The sequence below is a fragment of the Podarcis cretensis genome (genome assembly GCF_951804945.1).
Source record: "Podarcis cretensis genome assembly, chromosome: 15".
Taxonomy (NCBI): Eukaryota; Metazoa; Chordata; class Lepidosauria; order Squamata; family Lacertidae; genus Podarcis; species Podarcis cretensis.
This window is the reverse complement of record NC_137185.1, coordinates 29,257,735-29,280,846: the sequence shown is the minus strand read 5'-3', so window position 1 is coordinate 29,280,846 and position 23,112 is coordinate 29,257,735. Positions and strand designations below refer to the sequence as shown.

The 23,112-nt window shown below is 45.4% G+C and overlaps 1 protein-coding gene across 3 annotated transcripts in view; it reads left to right on the top strand.

Annotated features, from left to right (window-relative positions):
- SIK3 (SIK family kinase 3) overlaps positions 1–23,112 on the top strand; it is a 101,482-nt gene that overhangs the window by 55,345 nt on the left and 23,025 nt on the right. For all 3 annotated transcript variants that reach the window (XM_079954646.1, XM_079954645.1, XM_079954644.1), the window contains exons 2-6: positions 9,003–9,119; positions 11,515–11,578; positions 20,507–20,668; positions 20,980–21,104; positions 21,419–21,542. In XM_079954646.1, the coding sequence (XP_079810772.1) occupies positions 9,078–9,119; positions 11,515–11,578; positions 20,507–20,668; positions 20,980–21,104; positions 21,419–21,542 (517 nt within the window). In that variant the 5' untranslated portion in view covers positions 9,003–9,077. The remainder of the gene's footprint in view (positions 1–9,002; positions 9,120–11,514; positions 11,579–20,506; positions 20,669–20,979; positions 21,105–21,418; positions 21,543–23,112) is intronic.

Genomic DNA, 23,112 nt, shown 5'->3' with positions numbered 1-23,112 from the left:
CCAATAATTAGGCATTTGTAACTCCTGGGCCCAGACTTTCACCCCATTCTGGTAGGTTAAAAAAAAGGCAAGGATGGCAAGGATCAAGCAAGCATATTATAAGCAGTACTCCTACAAGCATTTTGTCTATGTCTACAGGCCAAAGAAACTGAAATACATGCCTTAATACTAGATTTTACTCTGGACCCATCCACAAACTGCGGTGGAACTTGTGGAGTCCAGGTTGAATGGTTGCTGTTGGGCATCTTTTTCAGAATTGCAGTTGCTGTTTTAATAGGCTTCTATGGGCCTTTTGTGACCCTTGGGTGGCACTTGATTGAGCAGACACAGGGCATGGAAGTTCATCTGCATTGGCATTTCGGTCCCCTCTGCTCCTCATTTACCTGTTCAGTTCCCAGCTGATAGGGAGAGAAAAACCTGTGTCTGGGCAAGTTGTTATACAGTTGTCTGTGGTGTGAGAACTGTGAGCTTTCTGGGGAGAGAAGGGGGCACTTCTGTGGAAAAGATGGAGCAAAGAATCAATAGGGCAGGTAAGTTCATAATATGCCAAAGGGCTGTCTCCTTCCAACCTGGAGTCCTTTGTGCAGCTGACCTACTTCTGTTTGTATGGCTGCTGCTGTCATAGTCTCTGCATGTGTTAGACAGTGGGATGTCTTGTCCAGTCCTGCTTGGGTTTCATGTTGCTTGAGCAGGAAATATCAGTAAAGCTGCCCGAGAGCATTGCAGTTTCTTCTGCTGTTCCTTGCTGCCCATCTGGGATGGGCTTGATGGCTTCAAGACCAGGTGACATGGAGGGCTTTTGCTTTCTCATTTGGAAACATCATCGAAGTCGAAGTGCTGGGGGGGGGGGGAAGACTACTAAATTCTGCCACCCCTTTGTATTGGCATGGATTTGGTTTTCGTTCTAGCAGGTAAATACAAGTTTCAAGGAATCCTGTCTGGATGTTACTCCCACTTGAAATTGATAAACAGGATGTTTTCATTGATTCCTCATTGTGCCAAGTGGGTGTTGCCTTCCATGTAAAGAGATTGATGTTGCCTCTAGTGTGCTGTATTTCCCCCCCCTCGTACGCTTAACTCACCTCTGTTTTCCAGTGGTGCAGCAATAAAACTGCTCGCACATTTGCAAAGCTAAGCAGGGTCCAGTATGGTTTTAAATCAGATGGGGAACTGTGTGTTGAGATTCCTGCATTGCAGAGAATTGGGCTAGATGACCCTTGGGGTCCTCTCCAAATCTCCAATTCTATTATTCTGACACTTTAGCTTGCTAAATAGCGGCAATCCAGAAGCAGAGTCAATCAGGTTTTTCCTTGAGCAGTGCAGGCTGTTAATCTAACAAATATTTCTGGATATAGTTTCTTCCTTGTGTCTGTCAGGCAATGCAGTTCCATGGCCTTTTTTTGCCGTACAGCATTGGAACACAAGCCTACAAGGTTGTAAGTGCATTGTAGAGTAGGTAAGAGCAGTCCCCCCTTTTCTTTCTTAGAGGGACAGTGGCAGTGTTAGAAACTGGGATAGAAAAGCACCGGGGTTATGGGCACCAAAACAGAATGTCTAGTCGCCTCGGGGGGTGGGTTCGCAATACTTTTTATTATTTTTATAAACATGAATTAATACGCAATTCACATAAGTGACACATTGTTAATATCACATTTTTAGCAGAATTATTAATACATGTTTAATTTGGTGTTTGCAATAAAAATATTGGTACCATTCTTCAGTTTTCAAAAACTCTACTCTTTATTGTTAAACTCCTTAACATGCTTTCTGTCCTTAACATATACTTCAAGACATCAAAGCATATACATTTCAGTAATCCTTGAGTACCAGCCAGGTGCAAAAAATGGCACCCAGACTTTTTGAGGTGCTCGCAAATGGGGGATCTTTAGGTACAAAATGCACCTGGCGCCCTGCTAACTTTGAACCCTGGACAGTAATATTCAGTTACAGAACCTTGAGCAATTTGGGAGCAAGCAGCACTATTCCACAAGTCAGTGAGGAGTGATCCTGTGCCTCTTGTGACATTTGGCTGGGCTGTTCTCTCTTCAATGAGCCCCAAACCGGCACATGTCTGTAGCTTTCTTCTTCCTTTCAGATTGTATATGTTACAAACATGGGGAGTAGCAGAGCTATAGGGATGAGTGTTCTCACTCTGCTACTGTCACTGTTTAAGCAACCCTTCATGGAGGGGAATGAAGTGAGGAGTCTGTTGGACTCATGTTGGTGCCCCCCCCCCCATTTTAGAACCCTGATTTTTCCAGGGTTGTAGAATGCGCAGGGCACCTCCGTAAGCAGAGGAAGGCAACCTGTTTTGCAAGGTCACCCTCCATGAATTGGTAGGCAAATGGAATAGTCATGGTAAGCTCACATTCTCATCCCCACAACCCCCCCCCCCCTGTATGTTTACTGCATACACAGTCTCAATGCCTGTTTTATTTGTGACATGGGACTCCTCTTGTGTATCACACTCCTGCAGGCATTATCCTTTCTCAGTGCAATATAGGAAGATTTCATGTGCGCGTTTAGCACCGTGGAAGCTGCAAGCCCTCACTGGAGCAGCTGTTTCCAGGAAATTGGCACATGCACGTCTCTTTTGGAAGTGAATGTGCTTTCAAGGGGAGAGGATTATTTTCATTAAAATTGTGTGGAGCCAGGGTCTGTTCTACCCACCGCTCTTTGTCCAAGTTGTGCTGGAATGGGAATGGCTGGCTGGCTTTCTAATTAGGAGACCTTTCCTGCCTAGCAAAGTTTCCAGTGACTATTAACAGGAGGTCTGCAGAGTGCTGGCTGCTGGTCTGAGCCAGAGGCATTTGCACCCCGTGGAATAAGCAGACAATACTGGAGTTAGTCTACAGCCAGCAATTTTCTATGCTGGAGCAGCCTAAAGAATCCCTGGCTTGCTTTGCAAGTGCTTCAGAGTCTCTGTTCCAGCCTTCTGGGTGAAATGGCATGGTGGTGGAAAAGATGTAGCGTCCCACTCCAGGGTGTCTGCACTGTGGCGTTATTGAAGGCGGACAAGCCCCATAGTTACACGCCATCCTGACCTACTTTGGGAAATTGTAGGTCAAAAGCCAAGGCATTTTAGCTTCTCTGACTTTTTGTTTCATAACGATAGAGGATCTTGGAACTTGGGAGCAATGCAAGATCGGCCAGAGCCAGCAGTCATGCAGTCCACAATATCGGGTACATTGGAGCACTTGTTTTTGTTTTTTTTTTGAAAATAATATTTATTACTTTTCCAACAATTTAAACACTACAAAAAACACACACAATACAATACAATACAATACAATACAAAAACACTACATAACACTAACACATTAAACTAACAAAACAAAACAAAAACAATTTAAAACACATCAACCAATTTCAGTATCTTTCATTCACTTATTTCAGCGACCTCCTCACACCTCCCTTTTTGTATTCCACCTCTATTAATTGTTTCAGCAATTCCTTTCCATCTTCCTCTGTTTTCTATCCTATAATTATCTTAACACATTCTAACCTTATTTTTTCCTTTAATACTCTATTAATCTATTTATACTTAATTCCTTATAACATTTCTACTAAAGCCATATAACTTCATTCCAACATTTTTCTAACATTCATTAATTTTACAGTATTTCCGTAAAAAATCTTTAAACTTTTTCCAGTCCTCTTCCACCGACTCTTCTCCCTGGTCTCGGATTCTGCCGGTCATTTCCGCCAGTTCCATATAGTCCATCAACTTCATCCTGGTGATCTTCTATCCGATGCTCTTGGCTCTTTTCCAAGTCCCTTCTGCGGATCTTCTTCGTATTTATTCAAAAACTTTACTTTATCTTCTACTGATCTTATTTTTATTTTCCTTCCTTTGAAACTGAAGGATAAACCTTGGGGAAACTCCCACCTAAAGATGATTTTATTCCTTCTCAGCAGGGCAACAATATCTCCGTGGTTAGGCCTAAAATCCAAAAGATATTTCGGGACGTCTTTAAAAATTTCCACTCTTGACTGTTGTACTTCTAGGTTCTTCTGGTAATGCCAACCCAAGATTCTATCTCTCTCTTCTTTAGTTTGAAGAGTGATCAAGCAGTCTCTTATTCTATTCTTCTCTTTTTTCCCTCCTCTTCCAAGTCTGAAGGCCCTCACAATTCTAAACTCTTCTTGGCCCAAGTCCAAGTCCCAAAAGTCAGCAAATTCCTGTGATAGATTTTCTATCTATCAAGCTTTTCTTCTCCAATTCAGGTAGGGCTCTGATCCTCAAATTCGTCTGTTTTTCTTTAAGTTCAATCATAGCAAGCGTCAACTTATGTTCATCAAGTTGCCTCTGTAGGGCTGGGACTCTCTCTCTCTCGAGTTGTGTTACTTTGCATTCAGCAGCAACGGCTTTCTCCCTGGCTTCTTCCGCAGTCTGCCGTATCACAGTAGATTCCTGTTTCAATTTCTGCATGGTTTCTGTATTGGTATTCACCTTTTGTCCCAAATTATTTATACTTTCTGTAATTAAGTCAATTTTAGTAGTTACAGCATCCACTTTCACATTTATCGCGTCTGTTTTCTTGTTAAGCTGTTCCAGTGAATCATTTATCTTATTTAATGCAACCGCTAAGGCCTCTTCTGTCAACATTCCTCTTGGTTTTGAGTGTACTGTTGTAAAAGCAGCAGCAGAAGTAGCAGGGAGGCCTGATGTTGAGCCTCTCCTGGGTTGCTGCCAAGTCCTCCCAGACCTTAATGTTTTTTCAGCAGTTGACTGGTCTGTTTTTCCCTTTCCATTTGCCATAACACTCAAAAGATTCAAGGTCAGTCCCAGAGTCTCACAGTTTTTTATCTTGCAGCTGGAAAATCCCCTAGCCCAGCTCTTGTAAAGCAACCAGTTTCAAAAACTTCCACTAGAGGGGTACAGTTTCTATTTCTATTAGTCAGTAATGTCCTCTTTTAAACACAGTTCACACAATCCAAAGTTAGTTTCAGTTTTCAGTTACTTTTTACTCCTTTTTAAAAGCCGGAAACAGTAGAAACAATGTATTTCTCTTATTTAGCTAGCTGTCAATGAACGTTCTAAACGCTGTCAATGAACATTCCCAAAAAAAGTCAGTCCTGCTAGCAGCCCGTTTCCAGGGTTAGAGCGGCGGTATTTTAGCTCTCTTCGCTCTCTCCTGCAGGCATACTCAGTCCACAACTCCCCCCCTCTTCTCCTGCCTCCAAGCGGGGGGTATAGTGTTCTTTACCGATGGAAATTTAATCTTTTACAAAGGGCTTTCCAAGACCTCAGCTTGCAGCCTCATTGCTTCAGTCTATTTAGAAAAGGGGAAGGTGGACTTCCTGTATTGAACCTCCCCGTTACGATACCAAATTAGACGTTTAAAAATCCAATTCTCCCGCTTCAGCTCTACTCACGGGTAATTACTTTGAAATCAAATTGTCCACAAGAAAAAGTCAGCGCTCTCCGGCAACAGCTATGCGGCTTCGCTCCGTGGAAGAAGCAGACGATTCGAAGCACCGTGCTGCTCACCCCACGTCGCTCTGGACCCCCGAAACCGGGTTTCCCTGTGAGTAGGGGAGGCGCAAAGGGTGCCCGCCGAATCCCACGCTCACAGGCTTCTCCTGCCTGTGATTTTTAACGGGTCTCCGCCTTTGCCGTGGCGGCCAGACCCAGATTCCCACGAGGCAAATTCCTCCCGATCAGAGGAATTCCGCCATTACCGGAGGCACCAACCCGGAAGTCATTGGAGCACTTGTTCCTGGCTCAGATGAAATTGTTTGCTCTTGGAAGACAGCAGTGCTCTTAAACACCCCGAATCACTTTCTACCACAATGTCGTAATAATTCAAAACCAGAGTGGTGCAGATGCAGGAGATAAAACAGGTGGTGTACCTAGACAAGTGTGTGAGAAGTTCCACCAGGGGTGCTCCTCACAGCTCTTTGGCTGTTACTCATAGCATCTTTTCAACATAAGCAGTAGACCTCTCTTTGTCTCTTGCTTCAGCAAACTTGAGAATTGCAAGATGAGGAGCAGGGGCCTTAGAGGTGGCACACTGGCAGTTGGAGGGTAGGGACAAGCCTCTTCTGGCCTGGATTTTAGCCCCCTTCTCCCTCTAATCCAGGGGTAGGCAACCTAAGGCCCAGGGACCGAATCCAGCCCAATCGCCTTCTCAATCCGGCCCACGAATGGTCTGGGAATCAGCGTGTTTTTACATGAGTAGAATGTGTGCTTTTATTGAAAATGCATCTCTGGGTTATTTGTGGGGCATAAGAATTCATTCACCCCCCCCCCAAAAAAAAAATAGTCTAGCCCACCACATGGTCTGAGGGACAGTGGACCGGCCCAATGCTGAAAAAGGTTGCTGACCCCTGTCTAATCCCTGCAGAGGGGAGAGCACCACCAGCTGGGCTCCCATAAATTCATTCTGAGCAATGCAGAGGAATGTTCAACTATAAAACAGCACCACCTGTGAATTAGCATTACTTGCACTTGCTCCCAGTGGAGCTTTGGACTCTGTTTCAGAATTATGCCCTTAACTTCTCCCCAGCAGAGTGTTGGGTAGTTCTCCCAACCTTGCTTCTCAAGCATTGGTTTCTCAAATTGCGAGGTTGAAGTTTGGACAGAAGGAAAGGGGAAAGCAGCTTGGATTTTGAAGCACTTCTAATTGGTGGCAGCATGAGTGCTGGGAGCTGGCATAGTTCCTGCAGATGCTACACGCTTTGTTAGCGTCCCATAATGGGATTGTTAATTTCCCTGAGTTTCACTACTGAAGGATTCTGTTTATAGATTAGTTTGACACTTAATTGTGGCCACAGTCCAGTGGACTGAGCAGAATCTGGGTCAACCTGTGCATGAACTTGAGGCATCTTTGGAATATATGGGGCTGACTACCCTGAGCTTACTCAGCTGCAGTTGGTGGAGACTGTACACCCCATTGGTCAACATCCCCAGCCAAAATCTTGAATTGAGAAGCTCCTCCAGGGTTGAGTTGATAACACCTATGGCTTCCACTGAACGTAAATGGGTAATACCGAATGAAGTATCAGGAGCCTCAGAGGGAGGTTTGCCAGTGGGTATACACTTCATAATTATCCAGGAAAACTCACTTGGTTAATGTTCAGATGAGCTGGGGGTTACATTAAGGCATATTTTAATCCTTTTCTTCCCCAGTAACAGACTCAGGGGAAGCACACCAAGTTCTCTGACGAATCTTGCTGTTGAGGCTGCAGCATCCTGCTGGTCTGTCCCACTGAATTTATAATGGGAGCAGTCATTTGGGTTGGAAGTTTCTGAATTCTGGAGGTGTCACCCAAAGGCAGCTCTTTTAGCTTGCTCTTAGAGCTCCAGCAGCTTTTAACATTGGCCATTTCAATGGCAGACCTTTGACATGGTCTCTTTACTAATGCTTACTGTACACATATGGCTGGTGCTGATGGAGAAATTAGCTCTTTTTGATCAGCCTACCAATATTCTATACCACATGTTGGAACACATCCACAGCTACATGGAAGGGAAGGGGTCTTTGCTCACCTGAAAAGGGAAAGAGGAGGAGAGAGATGCATCAGTGACCTATGATTCTGCATTTCAGGGAAAGGTGGGGTAGTGGTGAAGATTTGACTGGAAAAACATTTTGCTGGCTTAGCAGCAAGACAAGAGAGCTGCTGTACTCAATCTACTTCCCTACCCGTGAAAAGGCTTTACTACGACATTTGTGCCAGGAAGGCAACAGTGACTTGGGTTTCACGTGGAATTGGACGTCTCCATGGGGACGGGTAAACAGGCAGCTTCAAACACTGTAGAGCATGCCTCCGTGAGGACATTTGTCAGTGTGGAATGAGACACTTGCTGTTCCAGGCAGAGCACTAGAGGAAGCAGTAATGAATGGGCTGGGTAGAGGACAGCAGCAGATTCCTCTAGGCAGGTGTTACTGACTAGCACTTACCACTAGTAAGCAGGCAATAGTCCTGTGTGCGCTGTTTGCATGTATGCTGGCATAATTCGAGTGTATACAAGACATTCCATGCTATGAAAAATAAGTGCACGTAACATGAATAGAGTGGCCTAGATCTAGGAAATCTTGAATTTATCAGGGCCTAGACAGGATTCCCTTTGATTACATATGTCATACTAATAAAATGGAAATATACATGTTGGGCTGCTAGCAATCTGGACTCTGTTTTCTAACTATTCCACACTGTGATGGAGATGCTTTAATCTTCAAAGGACACTGAATTTGAGTTCTTATTCTCTTTTTAAAAACTGCTTTGGAGATCTGATGCTTTAGGCTTGCTTGTGCGGGTATCGCACCAAAGGGCTACAACCAGGAGACTAGTCCTGGTTAGAATTATCCATGTACCCTGGAATTTAAGATGTTAAAAAATGGGTGCTAGGTGACCTGCGTTTTTACAACTGGAAAGTGGCCCCATGAGATGCAACTAATTTCTGGTCTACATCTCTAGTAAATGGAATGTTTTGGATGTTTATAGTTTAAAACGATCTACTCCTCTGGGGAGAGAGAAGCTTTACTGGGATTGCTTATGTTTCTCTACATTTGTAGTAAACTTCAAAGTGCTTGGAACTGTCTGTAAAACCTGTTTCCTTTTCACCTCTGCACATAAGGGGCAAGGCTGCTTGATGTGAGATGTTGCATACATTCTGTGAAACAACTTTCTTGACCCAATAAATAGGACTTAGGTGTGTGTGGTGGTGGAGAGGGTTGCCATAGTGTAATGTAGAGCATGTGGGAATGTTACAGGTTCAACCTTTGGCACTTGCATCTTAGGTGTCGAGACTAGGAAAGACCTGGGCAGCAGAAATGGAGGGTGATGGGCTAGATGGACCAGTAGCCTGACTTGGTATTAGGCGGTTTCATGCAAATCCCCAATAGTGACTGTGCCTTGATTGGTGCGATAACATCTTTCTTGTGAACAGTTTGGAAACTGACACTTTTGCTATAAGAGGGAATGATGTTTCTGAATTCCACTTGACCAGTATGAGGTTGTGTTTTCTAATGGTCTGTCTTGCTGGTCCCTTTCAGGTTGCCATAAAGATAATTGATAAGACTCAGCTGGACGAAGAGAACCTCAAGAAGATCTTCAGAGAAGTTCAGATCATGAAGATGCTTTGCCACCCACACATCATCAGATTGTATCAGGTATGAATGCTGTGTGTTGGTGTCCACTCTGAGGATTCACTTGTTAGTGTCCTTGAGGTTTGGGAGTAAAGACCATGGGTGGGACAAGGGTGGGACATGGGAAACCTCCAAATTCAGCTGTTCAGCAGGCATTAACAGAGGTAGGCAGCTTTTGCAGTGACTGCTGCTGGAATGAGGCCTCTTAGCTTCTTGAGAGAAGCAGCTTTCTGTCAACTGAATGCACATAATAATGCCAAAGATGAACCATTCCAGAATCTACACAACCATCTTTCTGCACCGCCAAGGCCTGTCAGCAGGCTATTCATATCCACTGCTTCTCAAGGAGCAGAATTTTTGCATGTGATTCTTTCATGTGGCTTTTAACTGAAAAGTGACTGAAACAAAAGACAGCACAGGCTGCCTGATGAGCTCCAATTTTGACATGGGATGGCCAGTTTCTGGACTGTTAAGAGCAGGGTCCAGGTGTGTCCCTATTGGCTTCCACCCACCAAATTGTTTTGAGACACATTGAAAAACCACTCTGTCCATAAGAAATGCCCCGCCCCCGTCTATGGAAGTGGGGTGATCTGGAGGCAATTTCTTGAGCCTCAGCAGTTCCTCCAAACCCCTCAAAAGCAAAAAGGACTGCTTGTAGTCACAGTTCAGTGCCCAAATTTTATTTTCTACTAGAAATGTCCCTCCCTTCCTTCCTTCCTTCCTTCCTTCCTTCCTTCCTTCCTTCCTTCCTTCCAACAATTTACAAGCAAAAGGCTGAAAGATACAAGGCTAAAGCCCTTATCCACTCTGCTCATCGAAGGTGGTGGCGGCAGGGGGGCGGGGGATCAGATCTCTAGGCTGGCTAATGTTCAGGCTCCATAATTCACTACACAGGTCCATTTGGGCAGGGACCCCTTTGAGTATGAAGGGGTGCTGTCAGAAAGACTTGCCTGGTACTCCTGTCATGGGGTGAAAATTCCATGGGACATACTCATTTGACCTCATTCATGCACACACTGCCCCCTGTTACAAGCTTTTTAAACTTTTACACTTCTGTTTTGCTCTGAGTCTACAGAAGAGTGTCTCCCACTGTGCTAGTGTGACATTTAAAGGGCACTTCAGTGAAACCATCCCTTTTGCTCCCCTACCCCCTGTCCTATTCCCTGTGTCCTATTGAGTAATGAGAACCGTAGCAGTTTGCTCTGAGAAAACCTGCTTACTGTGCTCTGTGTTGCCATTGTCACTTGCAGCAAGAATCTGTTTAGCCCCAGTTCTGCCCCTCACTTCTTCTTCATCATCTTCATTGGTACCAGTGCAGATACAGTATTTGGGGAACTGCAATGGGAAAACAAGGCAGAGAACCATTACTGTTCTCTTGCCTTGATTTTTTTGCTTCCAACCTTCCAGCCCACTTCTCTCCACAATTCATTGTGCCCTGCATGGTGAGGATATGGAGTCGCTGAACCTTGGCCTTCAGGGAACTTGTGGCTGACCAGCCTCTTTTCCAGGAGTTTCCCTGCTACATCTCCAGCGGTCTGAATGAGATGGTAGACAGTGGCTTTGTTAGCCTATCTACATCATTTACCCAAGAAACCAAGGTTATTTGGCACAACAAGAAGGTTTTAATTGGGTGCATATTTTGCCTGAGACCTGTCAGATATCTGGTCTGGATTAAACAGAATGGAAGGGCCTCCAGAGTGAACAGCCAAGCTAGTTACCTCTGCTGTTGAGATGCTTGAATTGATTGTGGGATGTTCTTTGCCCTTGCAAAGAGACACTGCTGCCTTTGCTAACAAGTCTGTAGCTACTTGAGTGTTTTAAGTTATGAGGTCAACGATGGAGCTTAGCTCCACCTCTGAAAATGCTTTAGAGCACCACACCTGAATGCTTTTGAGAAAGCAGGGTGTATGGGCTGGTCCTTTTTGCTGGCTGAAACATCCATCAGGTCATTCAGATTAAATGCCTTTATATAATTTGAATTAAAATAACAGACCCATCCTTATAGGCTTCAGTTACCATATTTGCAAGTAGTTGTTGTTGTTGTTGTTGTTGTTGTTGTTGTTGTTGTTAAGAGGCATTAATTACCCAAAGGCATTCTTAGCATGGCTTGTGGAAGTACCTTTAGAGTAATATTGGGCCCTCAGAATGGGAAGTGCAGGCTTTTTCAGCTTGGAAAAGGCATATTGAACACTCACTTCCAGCATTTTAGCCTGAAGTTTAGCCTGTCTTGCTTGCTTGATGTTTGGGTCCTTAACAGACCTTGTGCACTTGAGTGCAGCCACTGGGTGGGTGCTTCTAATTTGTTGAGTGTGGCTCAGTGTATTTAAGATGCAAGTCACAAAAAGTAAGGTCCAATTAGCGCCAGCTTCCTTTTGTCCTAGGCAATCTCCTTATCTGTCAGTTTTCTGTCCTTGTGCAGGTTATGGAGACAGAGAGAATGATTTATCTGGTGACAGAATATGCGAGCGGAGGGGAAATATTTGGTAAGTACATTTATTGCATTCTTTAATCAGATAATGTACTTAGTCAACTACAGTAAACTTAAAATAGCTGCCCCTCCTCTCCGCTTTCAGCTGAGTGATGCCCTTCAGGTCTTGGAACTTTCCATTGATCAACGTATTTGGTGGGAGGACTTGCAAGCTGCAGTGAACTGGCTTTGTTGCCTTCCTTGGGAGGAATAACATTTAAAAAATGAGGGTGCCTTTCATAACTAGAGGCCTGAAATGTGCAACCTTGGGAAAAGTTTTGCCAGCTTAAAATTCATTTTCAAAACTGGTGGGTGCATTTGAGCAGAGCAAAGCTGTTCTGAGTTGGCTTCTCCTGTGGGAAAGATGGAGATAATGATCCACTGCAGCTTCTGTGAAAATTAAAAGGGGGGTTAGTTTGATAAACAGTCACTAGTAAATGGTCCCAATGCATTTCTGGCTGGAAAATTGCATTTTCCAGTGCATAAAACTCAATAACATCTTGGGCAGGCTTGCTAAATCTCCAAAGCTCTCTTGTTACTCTCAAGTGTACCTTCTGTGGCTTTCTGTTGTGGATTCTGGCTAGCAGCATGCATACATAAACACACATGCACAATACATCCACATTCTCAGGGCTTTCGTGCCACCTGAAAACACTTTGCCCCCCTTATGGTTTGGGGGTGATGTGTTTTACAAAAATGGTTTGGGTGAATTCTCATTCTACAAATCTCAGCTCTCTCCCATGACTCAGTAACAAGGGTAGGGAAGCTGTGGTCCTCCAGATGTTGAGTTTCAACTCCTGCCAGCCTCAGCCATCATGACAAGTGCCTTAGCGAAGGTCACAGTGAGGTTCTCCATCCCTGCTCTGCAGAATTAACCTCTGTGGGGCAAAGGAGGCAGCATCTGATTTCCAGTGGGGCAGAGCCAGCCATTTCACATTCTCCAGCTGGTTAAGGGTTTTTTGTTATTTTTTAAACTGTTGATGGTATATTATATGTCAGTGAAAAATGCACAGCTGAGGACTGTTGCCTTGCATTTTTCAAGAGTAGCTACTTGGGACTGTTCAAAATGCTCTGGACAAGCACTTTTCAGTCGGAAGAGAAAGACAGGCCACCAGTCTAAGTGTGCCACTGCAGAACAGGACCATTCTTTTGCACTCAGACCACACACACACACACGTCTGACAGAGATTAGCCCCTGCAAAGCAGACCGCAGAGAGCAAGAGCACCTTCAAAGATGGCTCAAGCAAGCAGGCCAAGTCACAAGCGTAGAGTGGAAGTCATCATTTTAAAGGAAGCCATAGGCACTTCCGGTGAAGGTTTTAGTTTTTATTTCTTTTACTTGGTGATATTTTGTTCTTTTATGTAAACTGCTTTGGGGGCCCTTGCTAGAAATGGAAAGTGGTATGAAATGTTTCATAATGACATAACTGAAGAAACACTGCTGCATATGGAGCAACTGCTTTCAGCATTTTTAAAGACAGAGTAATGTAAAGCGTTTGCCCATGGAAAGCTGACTTTATAGCTGGCCAGACCACTTGCCCACCTAGCACAGCGTTGTCTGTGGGGACTGACATCAGCTGTCTGACAAGAAGGAGGGGGTCAGGGAGAACTGTTTCAATCAATAATCAAGAACATTTTGATGAGATCTTGCCTTTTGGACTCTCCATGGAAGACCACATGGCCTGTGGTTGCCTTGTTCTCCCTTTTGGTTGGGAGATGAGCTGTCCAGTGGAGGGAACACAGAAGCATGAGCTCTCTGCTGGATACACCTGGGGAGGTTTGACTGGTCAGAAGCAAATTGTCTTCAGTATCTCTCCTTTTCAGGGAGCTCCAGCTTCTGTCCCTTGCATATCTAGCCTGAGCCGAGTAGCCTTCCCTCCAGCAAGCTGCCCTGTGTGAGTTTGATCAGGCTTCTTCTGATGGTTACTAAAATAACCTTGTTACGTGCAGAGTGGATGGAAATCTCTCCATTGCTTTTGGAAGCCCTTCATGCTGCAGTAAATTCAGCTTGTTTGGAGCAGCTGATTTGCTGCACGCCATCCAACCCCCATGGCCTTGCTTGCTAGCTGAGAGCTGGCAAGCCTAATTGTGGAACCCGCTTCTGTCATCTGGCCTGTGCATCTTGTTTACCTCCATCATTCCCCAGCTGTCTTCAGCCGCCACTCAAGATCTACTTTAGCCCTAAACCCCTCATCTGCTGGGAGAGTGAAACCAGAACTTCCTCTGTGTTTCCTAGTGAAAAGCTTCTCAGGAGCTCCAGAGAGGAGGAGGAGGAGAGAGATTTGTTGAAGGAAGCAGAGGCCCAGTGTTTCTCTCCCTTCTTGATAACTTCTACCCCAAGAGGAGTCTCTTCTAGCTGCTGGCTTGTTTCTGTGCTGAAACAAGACAGTTTCAGGCAGCTCCCTTAGCTGGCCACATGGCTTCCATTCAGGGTCTCTTTCTCTGTATGGGTGACTTGTTCCATTGGAGTCACTGGCTGCACTGTGAGCAGCTCCCAGAACGGCTTCCCTGACTGCAGCTGTGTTAATAACGCCCTGTCGCTTGTTTACACTGCAGCTACTGTAAAAAGGAACCTGACATTTAGGGGGAGGGGGAGGAGATGGCTTAATTTATCCAATGTTTAAAGTGACTTTTTAATTTCCGTTGGTAATCTGGCCAAAGCTTGCGGGTAAGGAGCTGGAGCACTTGCAGCCCTGACGTGATCCAGAGCGCTGAGCTACCCTTTCAGCCGCCAGCCCAAGCAGATCATTGTCACTGTTGGCTTCAGAGCGGCCTGCGCCTTGCCTGGAAAAACAGCAGCAGGAGCTCTGCTGAGCAGAGCTGCTTCCAGGCAGTTGAACGCTGCTGGGCCTTTGTGGTGTAATGGCAAGGGGTTTTCAATTCCTCCTTCCCTTCTTGGCTGGGCCATCCATATCACATCATAGTGGGACTTGCAACCTGCCCCTTCGGTAAAACATAGGTGCAAATGTCAGTCTTCTTTTTGAAGGGGATGGCTAGTGGCGATGGATGGTATTGCTCTACCTTTTGCTCTGACAATCTTCAGCAATTTCAGAGGCCTTCAGAAGGAGGGGCTGGGTGGGCATGAAGCATATGTTACAGCTGTAAATCCTACATAAAGAGTGCGGGTAGGATGCAGTAATTTTCATTACATGGGAACAATAACTGCAGGAGATTGGGGAGCATGTTTAGGACTCTCTAGAGTGGAGCTGCTTATTGGGCAGACATGATCCATACCATGCGTCTATCGATCCTAGCAGTGTAAGCAAATTTCTCATATGGTCCATCAAAGTTCCCCTAATTGAATTAGGCCAGAGGTAGGAAGCCACAGGCTCAGGGGTCAAGCGCAGCCCTCCAGGCATCTGTATCTGCGCACCCCACCCCCACCCTTGTGCCTGGCTGGATTGTGTCTCTGAAGTGCATTGATGTCCCTTTCTTACCTGAATGTGTGGGGTGCAGATGTGTGGGGTGAGGGCAGAGACCTGTGGCTTGTGCACAAGTGGGATGTAGCCTACTGCACATGTGTAGTCACATCCATTGCTTGGCCCACTTTGTGCCTCTGGACCCATCCACTCACTACTGCTTTGTGGCCCTGGGAGAGTTGAGCAAATCATGTAGTTTGGACGTGCTGCTGGGATGACTTTCTAAGGGTGTTAGTGGAGCAGCTGGCTGCCACTTTAGCTCTAGGTAAGCAGAGTTGATACTGAGTGACCCTAACCAAGAGGAGAACTGATAGCTGCTCTGGGCATGCCATTCATACCTGATATTGGGAGCTTTCACTCAGGTTCCTCCCAAGAGATATTGTCTCCAAATGAACTGGTACCAATGACCTGGAGTCTGACAAAGAGCTTTTAGAGAGAACTCATTTATTTGTCATTAACCTAGGGAAGTGTTTACTTTAGAAAAACAAAACAGAACACCAGTTCAGGTCAAAGAAAATAGACACAAATTTCTGTGCCTTTGCAACAAGGTTGATCCCTGGCCATTCTTAGAAAGCTTTGATCCATTTGCAGGAAGGCTTTGTTGCTAAACATGTGCTTTTTTCCTGGGGCAATCAAATGGCTCTTCATAACATTGTTAATTGTAATAAAAAGTACTTCTGTTGCTCCTGTCAGTGGAACAAAGCCATGTAGACTTTATCCCAGCTGGTAACTACAAGCAGAGCCAATGGTGGCTGGGACTGCTGGAGAGATCAAGTCTGCAGCCTGATCTCCTAATGGGATCCAGGCCTCTTTGGTGGACAAGGGAGCTGGGATGGAAAGGGAGCCATTGCCTGGTCTTGCTAGAGAGGTGGATCAAAGTTGGAAGGTGCTGAATGGTTTAGAATGGGATCTCAGCTGCTTCTGACTACATCAAGCAAATCCTTCTGGTTTTACCCAACTGTTGAGTAACAGAGGAAGAGAGGGAGATTTGCTCTCATGAAGGACCTGCTCTACTGTTCACATGGAGCACATGCACCTGAGATGATAGCTCTCAGCTGAGAACAGCAAGATATGCCCACCCCCATCACCATTTGGGTGCCTGCCAAGGGCTGAGATTTATCCAAAAACATTGACCTAGTTCAGCCTTGTGCTTTAGGAACTGTTAAATTGCAGCGGGAAAGCCAGTGTGTGGTATTGGGAACGACACCACAGATGCATCCAAGAAACCATTTCTTCAGAAGGAGCCTGCTGCTTTGGCCTCAAAGGGGAAGGTTGGGCAGTTTCAACCTGTTTCCCTTCATAAACTGTATTAATTATAGAGCGAAAGATGAAAGTCTGCTTTAGAGAATCAAAATTAAGCTAAAGTTTTCCCATTAGGTGGTTGTTTTGGCCAAAAGTGCCCACTAATTAAAATACCCAGGCACAAGCAGTTCACAGTAAATACTAATTACACAAACACATCAAAAGCCTTCTGCCTCTCCAGATAAAGAGCAATTTCTTTCTTTTGATGTTGCATTTCTAATATATTTTGATGGGGCTTTCAGCCGGCAAGCTGCTTTTCCTTCCCTGATTAAATTTCATTTATAATAAAAGATACCAGGTGCAGGCAGTGAAGTGGGTGTGTGGTAAAGTTGCAGAGGGTGCCTATACACACTTACTAGGAAGTAAGCCCAACTCAGTGGGACTTGCTTCTAAGTCAGCATGCATAGGATTGGGCTACTGTTCTTCTTAAGGAGCAGCTGAGGAGGTAGAGTCTTGGTTTGGATGCAGGAGTGAACATTGCAGCTTCTCCTGGAGCCTCCCTAGTGTCAAGGCGGGAGTCAGGAACAGCTCAGCAATAACTCACAAGGTGCCAATGAAGTTAACTCTTTATTCAAAGAAACAAAACACAAACACATACTAAAACACAAACCCTCCTGGCCTCTCTGAGTGCACACATACATATGCCCCTTTCTTTTTTTTAGCACAAACCGGGCAAATATTTCTTTAAGCTGAGGTGTGAAATTTTACTGCCCAGGTAGAAATGCAGAAGAGAGAGGGAGCCCACCTTCCTTTATGGGTTGAAAGATGGCTTTTGGGCCTATCAGCTGCAAAAATGCTGCCAAATTTGTGCAAGATTTAGAGCAAAGAGCAGCCTGTTGGATAATTCTGTATTTCACAATCTGTAGATGCAAGCTACCTCTGACATTAATCACTAGAAGGCAGAAAGGCCTATGATACAAAGCTGGTTACAAGAGAAGATGGCAAAAAGGCACCAGCTTTTGTCTCAGAGACAGAGGAGGTGAAATGTTTGTAACCTTCCTCCAGGAGATTACGAACATGGTTTGGCTCTTGCCTCTGGAGCCCAGTAACTATTTACTGAGTAAATTATTCTTTTATGAATACTCAAGAAGCAGTCCAAATGAACTGTGAAGGGAGGAAAGGAGGAAGCAAGCATGAGGGAGCTGCTTTTGATCCCACCTGGGAATGTAAGAAGGGCTTGTGGCCTTGACTCTTAAGCTCTCTGGGCCAGAAGTGAGGTACTTGAGATATAGCTTGAATCCATCAGGGGCAGCATGGCCAGCACTCGGAGATGATGGAGCTGCAGTCCAGCAGTATTTGGAGGGCCACCGTTTCTTTCTCCCCACCACCGACAGAAATCATATTGCTACTTTTACTTCTTCATAGCAGGAACACTCTTAGCAGAGTGAGGCCTGTGGAATAAGGTATCAATTCCCTGTCTATAAAATGACTTCACTGTTCTGTGGGATAACTAGCCTCATATAACCCACATGCTTAGGTCTAATTAGTGCATGAAGGGGTTAATGTCATAGATAGAATAAACTGTCCTGCTAGGCTTAGCTAGGTCACTCCCCTGCAGCTTGGGAGGAAGGTAGTCAAGAGTATTATTGTACCTCAGTTAACCATAGAAGCTCAACATGTGAGGAGGTCTGAACTGATTGCTGCAGTTCAGACTGCATGGCTCGTCTAACCAGCCTTCCTTGAGTTCCTTTACCCATAATTTAGGAACTTTTTCACCCCTATAACTAAGCCACATTTGCTGCCTGTGCAACTTTTCTGATTGCTGTCTGGAAGAGCACATGAAGCTAACATTTGGAAAGTTTGTAAGGAAACTATTTTTAACTTACCAAACATGTGGCCTTTTCCTGTGCTAGGAGAAGTGAGGAACTTTGGAAGGAACTTGGAAGGATATATTTTAAAGGTCTAACAGTCACTATTTCCATGCTTTGCTTTGCTGCATATTTGCTATTTTGAATCTCTGCTGGGGTTCTCTCACTAAAGCGTATCTGTCCCAAACCTAGAACTTGACATCCAGGGAGTTTTCCTTTTATGCTTACATTTTTCTCCTGCACCAACATATTCTGCCTGTATTACAGATAGGAAATTGTGCTTCAGAAGCTATGGAAACTCTAGGTTCAAATCTCTGTCAGACAGACAGACAGGCATACAGACAGATCTACTTTAAAAGGTGTTTATATAGCCAAATCTTGGGAGGAAGAGTGGCATATACATATAGCAAATTAAAGACAATACTTCCCATAGCAAAATGCAATAATGGTTCCATGCTTTATAATTGAAAACTGTTGTTCCTCTCTACCAGAAGCAATAATAGAGCACAGCCACACTTTCACCTGACCCATAGTTTGATTTTATTGTGTTCTGATTAATTCGTCTGGACCCGGGAGCTTTTCTCATTTTTCTGTCGCTGTGCCTTGCAAAAACCTGGTTTTACCCCTTAAACTAATGCTCAGTTAAGCAAAATCTCTCTTATAAATGATATTCTGCATGTCTGATAAGATCCAATTCAGCGGGTAAGATTGGTCTTTCGGAAGACACAGCTGCAGAACAACAAGGAAAGCTTTAGGACCTGTGGGGATTCATTGACACACCATATGATCAAAATATGGGTCAAGCAAAATTGTGAATGAGCCCATACTCTCCCTGGTGCATCCTCTCCCCTTTCCTCAAATGATGCTGGCCTGAGACGGGGCCTTCTGCCTAGACACATGATTGGCTCACCTAGCTCAGTACTGCCTGCACTGACTGGCAGTGACACCAGGAGTTCAGGCAGGAGTCTTCCCCAGCCTTACCCAGAGATGCCGGGATTTGAATCTGTGACCTTCTGCATGCAAAGCAGATGCTCTACTCACTGTCCAATGGCCCTCTCATTGAATTCCCAAATGGTTAGCAAACAGGCTCTCTATCTTGACCCAACCATTCCCCTCCCTCCACATTAATGTGTAGGAATTTATAATCTCCCCCTGCTTTTTTCTTTCTGCCAGCTACTTCTTGTTGTTCAAGCTGGGCAGGCATCATGTGATCTACCAGTCCCACCAAAGAGCTGTGGCCTATTTATCCGTGGCCGCCTTCTGCAGGAGTTTCTTTTGTGACATTTTCTAAATAACCCATTGACAACTGGAGGTTGCACAGTGTTCACAGTTTTCAGAAGCAGCAAACAGCTAAAAACAACCTTTGGGCCAGTTTCCTGCTTGCCTCTTTATTAAAAGAGCTATTGTCAGGGTGAGAAGGCTGGAGCCAACAGCTACTGTCACAGGAAACTGCTCTGCTCTGGCTGCTGCCATCATCCCAGAGGCTTCTCCCTTGCTGGCACTGGGGTTTTGTCTGAACTAAAAGGGGCTCCATATACCACCCCCCACCCCTGCTCTGGGGGCTAAATCAAAATCAAATCAAATCTCATCTTCACAAAGGACACTTGGCAGAACTTTGCCTTCCCTTCAGAGCCTCAGCCTTTTCCTTTTTTCAGGATCCATCATATTGTACACACATACTCCCTTGCACTCTATTTTTTTCTGCACCCCTTCAAAGGTAGAGGTCAGCTGTTCCAGGGACTTTTCTTTCACTTGCATCTCCTCTGGTTTCTTGCATATGGAATGTGAATCTCGTAGGCCTCTTTCCCCCTCTGGGGCAAATTTGCCCCAATCCCTGTGATTCTTCATGGGAAGGTGACCCCTGAATATCCCCTGTTACTCACTCACAGTGCTCAGCATAATTGCAACAGCCTTCATCTACAGCTGACATCTTTTATCAATCATGGTTGCTAAAATACAATTGTGTGTCATTGGAACATTATACTTGCCCAGAGAGGCATTTTTGCTCTGGCATGGAGACTCACCAGAGGCTGAGTCTTAGCAACTTGCAGAAGTATTCTAAGGCATTTAATTAGGGCTGGTGATAGGGGTACCTACCACCATCCTCAGGTATAGGGCAGACTTTGAATCCGACTGAAATAGGGAGAGAAGATGTGCCCAAATATGAAAGGAGCTCTCCTGCTGCAGACCTAGAGAGGTTAGCTTCTGTGAGCTGGGGCATGTTTTGACACTTTACCTGGCAGTTGTGCCACCACCTCCTTGGGCTGTTTTCCCAGCAGCAGATGAGCTAGATAGATCCATTCTGGGCAGTGCAGGCCTTACAAGTCCTGCAGTAAACCAAAGTAAGTCTATACTGATCCAATAACAATGGTTATGCTTTCTCTCTCTTCTCCCTCCCCACCTCATCTCCTTCAGATCACCTCGTGGCCCATGGACGAATGGCTGAAAAAGAAGCCCGGAAGAAGTTTAAGCAGATAGTGGCAGCTGTCCATTTCTGCCACTGTCGTAACATCGTCCACAGAGATCTGAAAGCAGAGAATTTGCTTCTGGATGCAAATCTGAACATCAAAATAGCAGGTCGGCCATTTTAAAAGATGGAAGCATAGACTACCCAAGCAAAGCAGCCCAGGTCAAATCCTGGCAACTTGAGGTTTCTGACAAGTGACAGATCTTGCTGCTTCTGCTCCTGGCCACCAAAGATGGTGTTCCACTGCCCTGCCAGACTTTTAGGGCTTAGTTATTCATGATTCTGCACCTCCACTTGGGGCCAGCCTTCCCTGCTGCTGTTGCACTGCTGAGCTGATCCAAAAGAAAGGATTAGAAACCTTTATAGAAAACCTATGATATTGGGTGGTCTCTGAATTGCTTCCCTCCTGTTTCTCTTCCAGATTTTGGATTCAGTAATATCTTCACACCCGGTCAGCTGCTGAAGACCTGGTGCGGAAGTCCCCCCTATGCTGCCCCTGAACTCTTTGAAGGGAAGGAGTATGATGGGCCAAAGGTGGACATTTGGGTAAACCATCAAGAACCATTTTGCACTGCCAGCATTTCTCTTTGCAAGGGGAGGGGGAGGGGAACGCTGCTTCTGGAGCACACTGAACCAGCCTTTTGTCACTATATGCATTTGATCAGTGAACCAACTTTTGTCATTGTCCATGTGCAATAATTTTAAACTTTTTAAAAGATATAAGTGGGACCTTTTTAGAAAGGGGCTTCTCTGATCGGGGGCCCTTTTCTTAAATAGATTTTCCTTACTAGGGCACTTGTTTACTTCATGCTGCTGTTGCCCCAAATGACACCTAACGTTTGTGCCCTCTTCTCTTGCAGAGCCTTGGGGTGGTGCTCTACGTGCTGGTCTGCGGGGCCCTGCCTTTTGATGGGAGTACGCTGCAGAACCTGCGGGCGAGGGTCCTGAGCGGGAAGTTTCGCATTCCATTTTTCATGTCCACAGGTAAAGGCTCTGTGGGGAGATGTCCCCTTCCTCCTCTTCCTCCTCCTCCTCCTCAGCAAAGTCAGCAGCTACAGGTACTGGCTGACATCAGGGGTTCAGTTTCACACTGGCAACTTCTTGAATTTGAGGTTGCCTCGCTTGGGACAGCCATGCCTTGCACTCTGATCTCTTTGAAATAAAGAGCTGCAACAAAATCCCTTGTAGACTGAGTAACTGCATTTCACTGCCCAGCTGTTGAGGACACCAGTTGATTGCAAAATTATCAACTGCAGAGGATGTCAGGGAATTTGGATGCTAGGTGGTCTGGGCCAACACGCTAGACAAGAGTTGTAGGTTGGGTTCTTTTGCCCTCTCTTTTCCTTCTATGTGATTTGAGCACTACTTATATGGGAGCTGAACCTGCCTCCTCATTGAAAGCTAAATTCATGGCTATGTTAAAACTGGATTTTCAGTTTCTGGTGTACTTCTTTTTCTGCGGGTCAGAGAGAAACTGCTTCAGCTGGAAAGCTGAATTGCTGAGGTTCTCTCTCCCCAGCCACCTGCTGCAGTGCCCTTTCCAGTGTGCTGCAGGCAGACATTAGTAATTTGAGAGAGGTCTCAAAACCCACCCGCCTGCCCAAAATTCTGCTCCTGGAGCTGTTGGGGAAGAGGAAGATGGAACCCTACTTTTATGCTGGCTGTATCAAGCAGGGAAAGCCTGAGCCATTTTGAGACCTTGGCAAGAGATGGATGAGGGCTGTCTAGAGAAGACTCCCAGGCAGCTTGCATGCATTGGTTGTTTTGTGCTTTGAATCAGTCATGAGAGACCTTCAGCTGGACCTTCCTGCTCACAATGCAGCAAGCCCACCCAGTGAACCTGTGTCCTTCATCTTCCTGTGAGCAAAGGGCTGTTTTCTGACTGTCCACATTTAACTGGAGGAAAATTAATTTTCAGCCTGCTGCAGCACCGTCTAGAAATGACTGCTGGCTTCCTGTTGGCATTGTTAATTGGAACTCATTGTGGCTTAATGACTAGTGATGCAGTGTGAGGCTTTTATCAGTTGGGCAGCAAGAAACCCAGTTGATAGCTGAAGCCCCAAGCAGAAAAGTGTACCAAGGGGTGGGACATCGTAAGTGTACCTGTCGTATGTGTGGTTTGGTTGAGACAGTCCATCTGTTGTTCAAAGGGCTTGAATTGAGAGATCTCTCTTTACCAGCTAATTTTGCAAAGTCTCTTGTTTCACACACAAATGGTTACTAGAACAACTCTCTCTCTCTCTCTCTCTCTCTCTCTCTCTCTCTCTCTCACACACACACACACACACAGACAGAGAGAGAGAGAGAGAGAGCGTGCAAAGTGCTTGTGTGTTCTGTCTTTGTGGCTGGTGAATCCAACTTATCTTGGGTGTCCTGAGACCCCTCCCCACGTAGCTTTCCCTGGTAGCACTACCTAAGACCTCCAAAGCACTCCAGGACTAGCAGCTGCTGCAACAGTGGCCCAGCCAGTTCAAATGCGAGAGCCATATTAGTTTGATGATGACCAAACAAACAAACAAACAAACAAAACTGTTTCCAGTGAGCAGATGCATCA